Genomic DNA, 10,802 nt, shown 5'->3' with positions numbered 1-10,802 from the left:
AAATCTGTAACATAATGTATTGTTTGGAGTTTAGTCTGTTACTGTTACTATTTTTACCATTTCTTCTTGGAGCAGGTGTAACCCACATAATTTCCTTAGGGGTTATTAATAAAGTATTCTGATTCTGATTGTTTCAGGATGACCTGCCATCATCCAATGACACATCTGTTTACCTGTATCTTTTGCTCGTTTCTCCTCCTCTTCTTTTCTCTTTTTTCTAAACTGAGGACCTGATGACTTTGAACTTTTCTTGTCCATCTTGGTTTTAATTTTGCACTCAAGTATGAACACCCATCCCTCAACCCGAGGATCACCACAACATAACCTAATAAACCTACACCTTAGTTCACAGATTAACTTTGTCTAGGGCTTATTTCTGAGGTTTTGCACAACCCAGGATTCAAATCATGAATACATGATGAGCTTGGATTTACAACACTATGAATGAAATGTTTTCTATTTGGAAGCAGCCGTCCTCCCCTTTCGATGGGTTGTGTGTGAGACTTTAAAGCATCAAACTATAAATTATAAATTTTAAATTGTTATTGATACCTTTACCCCTAGTCCTAAAGTGTATATACTGTACTGTATGTAGCGGAGATGACAATAAAGTTTACTTTGACTTCAGCAGCGAGCAGGCGCACCGAGGGCTCTCACGCTCACTTTTTTGTATAGAATTTCGAAAAAAAACATCGGTGCGAATTATAAGTCTGTATCATAATGTCTGGTGTTTTCGTGTTTGTTGGTTTGTTTTTATTTTGTTTTATTTTGCGAGTTGGTTATTAGATGCTGCTCCGGCCAGCCAGAGAATCCCCCTGCCCCGCCCTCTCCTCCCTGTGCCGCAAGCAGCAGGCGCACCTCGCAAACGAAGGGCGCCCTTACTCCCAGTAAATGGGCGATAGAAAACCGATCGGTGTCTATGCCATTCCCAGTATGCGCTGGCATGACATCGGGGCAGCATGAGTACGAGCAATTGTTTTTTGTTTTGTTTTGGGGTTTTTTTTTTGCCGATGCCCGTGATGCCGCCCGTGTCGCCCGTATCAACCGCTAATGGAGGTCAGTCTTTAGATCAGTCCAGAACTTTGGTATTATTTTTGACCAGGATTTTAATTTTTTAAGTCTCACATATTGAAACTCATTCAGCCTCATTTCTTTCATTTAAGAAACATTAGACATTTTTAAAAGTTCCTGATTTCTTAAGCAAAAGTATTTTTGATCTTCCATTCTTATCTGGTGGGTTTGTCTGGTTTCGTTTACATTGACAGAGCAATCTTTATGGCACATAACACGTCCTTACATCTGTTTTCATAGATATATCCATTTTTTTAGCTTCCTTTCACTGTAAAATGTTTAGAAGTCAGCATGTAAACTTTGTAAAGTTTACATGCTGACTTTTCTTTAATAATATTATTTAATAAATCTTGTTTAACTCTTTTAACAATTTATCTTTTGAACGCCGTCATTGACTGATACTTCTAGTAAGTACTATTTAAAAACTTTCATTGAAAGGTATTAAATAAAATATTTCAACTAATAAAATGAGATTCAATTATATATGGATCATATAAAATCATATACAATTGTATTACACTGTACTAGCATCTTGGTGTTTATTGCTGAAGTCTTGACACTGAGCTGTCACCATGCCTGTACTGGTCATACTAGTCTAAATTATTTGTATTTTGCATCTTTCTTCACTGTTCTGTTTTCTGTTTCTAGTTTCTGGGCAATCAACACAATATGTACTCCTGGGTGAGACAGTCACCTTCAGGACAAATTTCACACTCCCCCCTGATGACATTCTGTGGAAACATAATGGGAATAAAGTGGTACAATTTGATGGCAATGAGCAAACTGAATACAACCCATTTCAAAAGAGGATCACTCTCGACTGGCACTCTGCAGACCTGGAAATCAACCAACTGACACATAGTGATAGTGGACAATATCAACTGGATGCAGCAAAGAAAGATGGTTTGAATCGTCTTAACTTTGAATTGAAGGTCTTAGGTAAGTTCATTTTATACTACCTTTTTAACAACTAACAGTGGCATCCAAGGTCAGTGCAGTTTTTTGATTTGTTGAACAGAAGAAACAGATCACTGATGAATATATATTTTATTATTGTATGTAATATTTAAAATTTTAACTTCAAAAGTTTTTTATAAAAGTAATTTCAACAGTAATTTATAAAAGTAATTTATAAAAGAAAAAAACTTGAGTCAATTTATAAAACAAAGCATCAGTGGTGTGGAGTTTCTAGACTGTACTGATTGTACATCACTGATTTCAAATTAAACTATTTAGCTGTTTTTCTTTTACCTATTCTGGCAACTTATTAGTTCTATTTATAACTACATTACATTTCCAGCTGAACACCAATTAGTTAACTCTGCTTCTGACTTTCATAACTGTAAAAAATACGACACATATGCTTTTATTCTGAAGGACTATGAATGCAAAGCTTGTATTTGGTGAATGTTTTTTGTACTGTTGCACTGTACCTTAAGCATAAAAGCTCTTGGTGCTTCCACCAAAACATCCCACAACTCATCATGATAACAACAGCTTATCTCTTAATTAGTCACTTATCATGCGTTTTATTCTCCTCATATTTGGTTCAGAGAGACTCTGCCCTTTAGAAAGCTTTAGTTATTTGCTAAACAGCCTAACACAGTATATATTTGATTTACATTGGATTATAAGTCCAACTATTAATGTTGAGGTAGTGTCATATACAAGCTGCTATTATGCATTTTCAAACCAGTCCAGCCTTAACTTCCTCAGCCTCAAACCAAATACTGATAGATGAGTTTACATTTCAAACTCAGCGCCATTATTAAACAAACATCAGCTTGAAATGACTTAGCCCTTTTCACACTTGGATAATTGACAGTAACACGATGATTGTATTAATCCATGAATGCAATATAGTTCATGCAATATACAGTATATATTGTTGGATGATTTGTTTTTAATATATTTTAAGTTCAGATTTGCTTTTTTGTATTTATGTATGTATATAGACAGAGTAACCAAGCCCACCATAACCTGTAACATGAGCGATGGCAGCAGCTCTGACAAATCTGGAAGTGAAGCCACACTGAAGTGCTCTGCAAAAACATCACAATCCTTAAACTACGAGTGGAGCCAACCTGGAAAAATTCAGTCTGGCCAGATATTAACAATATCACTAGGGACAGAACATGATGATAAAGTATACAGCTGTACTGCGAGCAACCAATTGTCCAAAGAAATAGCTACATTCACTGCAAAGGATTGCTACCCTGGTAAGGTTTTACTAATTAGCTCCACTATATGTTTATAATTAATGTGATGGAATAGGGCATTTAACCGGATTATTTTCTGAAACTATTTTATACAAACTGCTTTAATCAGTGTGTTACGACCCTTGGTCGGGCTTATCCCACCAAAGGCCACTGGTTTGAAACAACACCTACACTACTGCACTGATAATAGCAGTAACTTTAATTTCAAAGAATGCAGTTTTCTGTTAACTTTACTGTAATATAAATAACAATAAAACTGGACAATGATGTGCAGAGGGCACATCCTACTGTGTTATCAATTTTATTAATGGAAAAATACATATTTTATTAATTGCATTTTAAAAAATGTATATACATATCCATTTGGTCATTGATAAGGGAGACTGTAGAGTTCATGTTGTCTAAAATCTCTGGTTTTATGGAAATATAACTGCATTGGAACTGTGTATGGCTGTTAGAGAAGTTCTTCTATTTGGATTTCTGTGTTTCTGTGCAGTTGGAGCCTCAGCTGGACTCATTACTGGACTGGTTATTGGCGGGATAGTAATACTCTTGTGTGTTTTGGGTGCAGTGTTCTGTGCAGTAAAGCATAAAGGTAAAATAAAGCAACAACAAACAATGAAAACTTATTGAGAGAATGGGTCCAAAAATATTAACTTATCATGACATGGAGAAAACCAAGTGATACACAGGATATATGTTAGATTCAGAGAATATACTGTGTATCCTGTGTTTAACCTAAGGTTAACAGACTTGACTTGATAGTGTAATACATTCTCTGGGACCGATGTTATTTTTTTATTTGGAGATCAAAATACTAATTGGATATTTAAAAATATATTTATATGGAGTACTGTTGAAAAGCTCCACATTTTAGTCACTTAAACCTTCATAGTGCACCATAAGAAATAAATCATTCCTTGTTTATTATTATTTCTCTTCTTTCTTGATTCCAGCATGCTTTGCAAAAAAGGAGAAAACAGACGTGGAACAACAGCCACATAGTAGTAAGGACAAATGTCTAATCTTGAGTGTGTGTGTGATTTTTTATTTTATTTATTTTTTTAGCTCTGCATATTTTTGACATCATGAATTTAATGATTACTTCTACAATTCATTGACATGGGACAGTTAAGCAGTGTGCAGCGTGCTGTGGTGTTCTGAGCAACAAACAGACCTAAAACCTGTTATCACTTCAATATCACCTATTATCTTTGATTTTAGAGGAATTTATTAATACCATACATTTTACATCTATGAACTAACTCAGAAAAAAAGTAGGTTAATTTTTTTCTTTTTATAAATAAACATAAATTTATAAAGGAAATTAGGAAATGATAAATTAAACTTTCTATCACTAGACTAATGGGGATACTCACCTGATTATTTCAGTATTGTTGAGATAAAATTAAAGAAGTTACCTGGAAGAAAATTATTATTTTTCCTTTTTAATTTTGGTTTTGTGTTAATTGTTAATTAACATTATACACAAAAGGTCTTTATTCTGGGATGCATTTCTTTCTTATCAGTAAGTTACTTTTTAAAAAATGTTCATCTATTTCAAATTATACATCTAATCATGCATCTGATCAACCATCAGAGCCTCTTCTTCAAAGAGAAGAAACAATACCCTCTTCCCAACCGCTTCGCCATTTGGCAGAAATTGTAAAGAATCACAATTTTGATCATAATGATGAAAAACACAACGAGCTGGACCTGGACACTAGAGAAAGTAAAGGTAAAGGTTCCTCACTGTTGTTCCAGTTCTCTGATTTTGAATGTTTTATACACCTATTTTGGGCTGTAAGCAGACTTGTCTACTAGTTTTTTTTACTGTTGCTATTAGATTTAGAAAGTGTTCTTAAATGCTGTAACAAAGGCAAAATCTTATATAGGTATATAAAGACAATAGGTTGTCAGGGGTTTTAATAGCAGTGAAGAAGCTCTCAGTGTGTGTGTGTGTGTGCATGTGTGTGTGTGTATGTGTTGTCTTTTTGGTTCACTAAATGTATTCTTTACTTCAGCTGAATGATTAAAAGAAAGTTAATTAAAAAACATTTTTAAAAGTAGAATTAGAAATAGTATGAAAAATAAAACTTCAACAGAAGTGTATGGTCTTAATGTGTATGGTCATGACTTGGTCTTACTCTTTATTAGTGATTAACTTTTATTTAAAATATTTTCAGGAAATGGCATATGTACCAAACTAGTAATTAGTAACACTGTAACAGTTGCAGAGTATCAAAATTCCTCAGCTTAGTTAGCTGTAGCATGCTTGCTGTACATGTCAATGTACTGAGTGTGGGGATCCTGCAGTTTTAACAACCTTGCTGTTGATGTCTCAGTTCACATATATACACTTTTCTCCCCTGCTAAGTTCAGTTTTTCAGTTTGTCACCTTATTAAATACATAATTTTGTGTTAGGTACTTCATTGCAGTATGATAAACAAGCAGGTCACAGTTAAACGGAACAATTCTGAAAAAAATGGCAGCTATAATAAGACACTTACTAAATATGCAGCTGATGCACCTGGAGTACAACTAATCGTAACCTAAAATCTCAAGTTTATTAGTTTAAGCCATCTTAATGCCTCCTAATGCTGAAAGCCACATAAGAATGAGAGGTTTTCAAGATTAGTTTTTCAAAAATATTTGTTATTTATAATCATTGTTTAGTGGTGTGATATTGCAGTAGACTATTTTTCTGTGTGTAATTCATTCCTTACAGTAAAAAAGATTGTTAAAAAAACTGAACAAGGAGGTACAGGTAACTTCGTTTTTTTCACTTATGCTAATTGATCAAACCAGTGAAATATAATAAACAACTTTTTTGGAAAAACAACTTGTTTTACTCTCTCTCACTCTCTCTCTGGTTTAGAATAACCCACGTTTCCCTCCAAACTATTTAATCCTACAACCATCTTTTAACAGACTAGTACACTTTTTAAACTTTTTTCCCCATTTGTTTCAGTGTCAGAGGGACAAGAATATGAGGAAGCAAACAATTTTATTAATTATGGTGATGGTGCTTCTGCAGCCCAGCCAAGTTCTCCTTTGATCAACAAGGAAGCTGTTGTTGGGAAAGATGTCAACTCTGGAAAAAAGAAAGAAAATGAATCAAGTGGCTCAGGTGAAAAAAAAAGTGTTGTCCACCATTTCTAAACAGATAACTTCAGAAAATAGTTGTAATAACGTGTATTTCTCCCTGCTATACGAAGAATCACTTGTTGAAAAAGATACCAGAATAATTATGAGCAAATTTTAAAGTTTCTAAAAATAACAGTAGATAAGATAATAAGATTTGTCACAGGAAAAAAAAAGGTTTTAATTACACTAAGAATTTAATGCTTCAGAAATTCCTTTGTGTATTTTCAGTTATTATATCGAAAACGTTGATATTATCGCTGTATCATATTTTTGTCAGTTTATATATTTGTCTTGGTAAAATAACTTGTATATTGTTTGGTTGACACTGGAGGTCTTTTTGTTATCAAAAAATTTGAAATACCTACCAGCATTGAAAATAGTTTGTTACTCTTTGAACCAGTCATTATCCTTTGATGATTACAATAGCGTTTCCAAGTTTAGATGGGAAAATGTCTTTAACAATTGCTTTACTTGGTTTATTTTAATATATTTATTTGGAAATGGCTTCATTGTTTTCTTGACCCATTTTAGACCTTATTGGATAAAGGCTGGTTTAGAATAAACCAAGTTACCTTCCAAATTTAATTTATTTAATCCTATTGCCATCTTTTAACAGACCAATCCAGTTTTTAAACTTTTTTTTTTTTCATTTGTTTCAGAGTCTGAGGAAGAGACATTTGTAACTGCACCGGAGTTTCCTAATAATGCGGATGGTGCTTCTACTAACCAGCCAAGTTTACCTTTGCTCAACAAGACAGTTGTTGTTGGGGAAGATCTCAACTCAGATCAGGTCACTGGAGAAAAAAAAGAAGAAAATGAATCAGATGACACAATAAAGAAGAAAGAACCACCGACCATTCCTGAAAAACCAGGTGCAGAAACCACACCAATAACCTACTTTTTGGTTTTTCCTATTACAGAAAGTGTCACAGTTTGAAAATGACTTCTTGAAAATAATCAGCAACCATGTATCTAAAGATAACAGTGAATAGGATGGTGTAGGTGTCCAGGAAGACACAGAAAAGGGAAACTGCCTTTATATAGTTGTCTGTAGCCTTGGAGCGCCATAATGTCAAAACTATTCAACACCAATACCTTTCAATACTCTTCTGAAACTATACATACAGTCCCTCATACAAAAGATCAGGACAGAATAGGCAAATCGCCAGACAGACAGACAGACAGCAGCATAGAAGAGGCAGACGAACATGAATTTCTTGACATTAAATCCAGTGAAGCATAGACAATATAAAATGAGCTCTTTAATAGGATTAAACAGGATTTAATAGGATTGAACAGAGTAAATAAACTGTACATTTTAGAAAATGACATCAGACAGTATTTGTATTAAATCATCAACAAATCACAATTTATAGACCACCTAAAGACCACCTTTTATCAAGGAATTAGATAATCCTTCTGACCCTGCATCAAAAGAATTCTTAAACATTCTTCACTGTTTGGATTTTACCCAGCACGTCACGCAGCCAACTCACAACAGAGGACACACTCTGGACCTGGTCATCACCCATGGGCTGTCCACCAGTGTGTCCTCTGTTGTTGACTTGGCTGTCTCTGACCACTACTGTGTGTTTTTTAACATCACCGGTTTTATTCAGCGGGAGACCTCGGTGCGAACTGTGAGGAGGCGCTATCTAACCTCTGAAGTGGCTGCAAATTTTACCAGGGTTTTAGACGAATGCCCCCCTGTGATTTTATTTTTAATCATTTTAACAGCAAACTGAAGAAAAGCATTGACTCCGTTGCTCCACTCACCACCAAAAAGATTAACGTAAAACATGCATCACCCTGGAGAAACGAAGAAGTCAAAAAACTCAAAAGAAATTGCAGGGCACCAGAAAGGAGATGGAGGAAAAATAAAAATGCAATCAACCATCAAATATTTTGCAAGCAACTTAAAATCTACAATAATGCATTAAGGAACTCAAGAAATTCATACTTCGCCAAAATAATCAGTAATAACAAAAATAATCCCAAGGTCCTCTTTTCCACCATAGATGATTTATTTAACCCTGATTTGAACAGCAAAGAACCCCCACAGACTCACTCTGTGAGCAGTTTGCAGACCACTTCAGGGGAAAAATCAGCACCATCAGATTATCTTCTCATGATATGATTTTAAACACATCTGAGGGCTCGATTGTATCTGAGGAGACACTGGACAGCTTTGTCCTGGTTAATGCTGAGAACCTTAAGAAAGTTTTCTCCACAGTGAGACCCACCACATGTCTTTTAGATCCAATCCCCTCTTTACTTTTTAAAACATTGTATGGATTTTTTGAGGCTGAGCTTTTATACATGATGAATTGCTCTCTTCAGTTGGGTGTCTTCCCTGTTGCCTTTAAAACGGCGGGGGAGAGGCCCCTTCTGAAGAAGAGCAATTTGGATTTTAATGATTTTAATAACTACAGACCTGTATCCAACTTACCATTTTTAAGTAAAATTTTAGAAAAACTTGTTTTTACTCAGATTAATGATTTTCTGAATAATAGACAGATCCTGGAGATATTCCAGTCTGGATTTAGGGTGAACCGCAGCACAGAGACTGCTCTCCTAAAGGTTTTAAATGATCTTAGATGTAACTGGAACTCCCAAAAGCTCTCAGTCCTGGTGCTACTGGATCTAAGCGCAGCCTTTGATACAGTAGACCACGCTATTCTTTTAAACAGACTGAAACACATGGTGGGCCTCTCTGGTGCTGTACCCAACTGGTTCACTTCCTGTCTCTCAGACAGAACTTTTATGGTGAGTATGGATACATGCTCCTCTAAGATCCATAAAATGACATGTGTTGTGCCTCAAGGGTCGGTTTTAGGCCCTGTACTTTTTAATTTGTATATGCTCCCTCTTGGCGGTGTCATCAGGAGGCATGGAGTGAACTTCCACAGTTACGCTGATGACACTCAGCTGTAGGGATAGGTACCGGTATCCGGTTCTGACATAAACGGTAGTAACCAGACCGAAAAGCAGCGCACATTTCGGTGCTTTATTTTAGTGCTTTTTTTTCCTGAGCTGTGATACGCTTTAGATTCTAGCCAATCATTTTATGTTTCCGAGGATAGTAGGCGGGTCCAGGTACGTATGTTCTTTTAGAGCCTTTAAAGGTTTTTGAGTCATGTAGATTCTCACCACTGCTCTCATCACTCTCTTCTTTCATGTAGGTAAAAAAAGCGAAAAAACAAAAAAACTAACTCACGTCTATACTGCAGTTTAAAATGAAAAAAATAACCCTATGACTATCAACCTAAGCTTTTGTTTGGTTCTCATTAGCAAAGAAAAGTTATGATAGCAAACATGTAAAGGATTACACATTACAAACAAACACCTGTTAGCAATGCCTCTGTACACCCCCACAGTGAATTTCAAATCTAATATATGACTGAAGTGCAGACGTTTGATTTAAATTGAGTGGATTCAATAAAGTATTCTGTTAACTATAAGTATTAATAATTATTCTATCAACTGCCCATTAACTTACAGCCATTTTTATACATAGTGATGCTATTTCTAATCACTGATGGATGGTTTAATGTTGCTACAAGTGTATTTTTCTCTTTCCAATTCATTTCTTACAGTGGGTGTTAAGGAGCATGTTAAAAACTTTCAGCAACTGGCAGGTAATCTTTGTTTTTCCCTCTTACACTAATCAAAAACCACTGAAATAAAATCATCTTCAAATACTTTAAACAGATAGACTTTTAGCAAATGCATTGTTTATTTAATTAATACCTGTGACATTAACACATTTTCATTAATGGCTGTTGCTTTTACTTGAAACTATCATTAATTTTAATTTGTTGGTACGTCACAGCTTTTTTTTTCTTCAAAGTTATATTAAATAGTAACCAATTTATAACATGAAAACAAGCATTTACATGAATAAAATAAGTCATAAACCAAACTAAGTTTTCAGCAGTTGTTAAGTTGTTAAAAATTTGTTTCTGAATCCCAATCCAGGTTTTTATGTTGTTTAATCTCCAGAAAGAAATTCTTATCTTTGTTTCATTCTTTTGTTTTTCCAATTTAGAAAAAAACAAAGCTGTGGTCACAAGAAAGTCTTCTTTTTTAAACGATAAAGGACAACTGGATAAGAAAGTCAAGAGTGGTCAATTGGAAGAACATACCGAAGCCACACAGCCTGATCTGCAAACACAGATTCCTTCTAAAGGACCAGGTTTGAAAATTAAACTATGCCAGTTAGATTCAGAATAACTTTGCACATGAATTTTTCTGACTCGTTTCTGAATGTGTAATAACATAATTCAGTTTTTAGGGATCATTTGCCAAATGAATGTCTTTTTCTTTTACCTTATTATATTACATTACATTGCCTGAGTTTTTAC

The 10,802-nt window shown here is 34.7% G+C and overlaps 1 protein-coding gene across 1 annotated transcript in view; it reads left to right on the top strand.

The window, feature by feature from the left end:
* LOC102306582 overlaps nt 1–10,633 on the top strand; it is a gene marked incomplete at its 3' end in the record, with an annotated part of 11,797 nt that extends 1,164 nt beyond the window's left edge. The window contains 9 exon segments of the mRNA XM_005921348.3: nt 1,720–2,010; nt 3,027–3,290; nt 3,787–3,885; nt 4,247–4,297; nt 4,891–5,028; nt 6,263–6,421; nt 7,098–7,310; nt 10,035–10,076; nt 10,487–10,633. Coding sequence (XP_005921410.3) covers nt 1,720–2,010; nt 3,027–3,290; nt 3,787–3,885; nt 4,247–4,297; nt 4,891–5,028; nt 6,263–6,421; nt 7,098–7,310; nt 10,035–10,076; nt 10,487–10,633 — 1,404 coding nt within the window.
* Nucleotides 10,634–10,802: the final 169 nt, after the last annotated feature.

Source organism: Haplochromis burtoni, unplaced genomic scaffold (assembly GCF_018398535.1).
Source record: "Haplochromis burtoni strain Fernald_Lab_line unplaced genomic scaffold, NCSU_Asbu1 Contig_48, whole genome shotgun sequence".
Classification (NCBI taxonomy): Eukaryota; Metazoa; Chordata; class Actinopteri; order Cichliformes; family Cichlidae; genus Haplochromis; species Haplochromis burtoni.
Note: the sequence above shows the minus strand (reverse complement) of the source record. Positions and strands in the feature narration are given on the sequence as shown.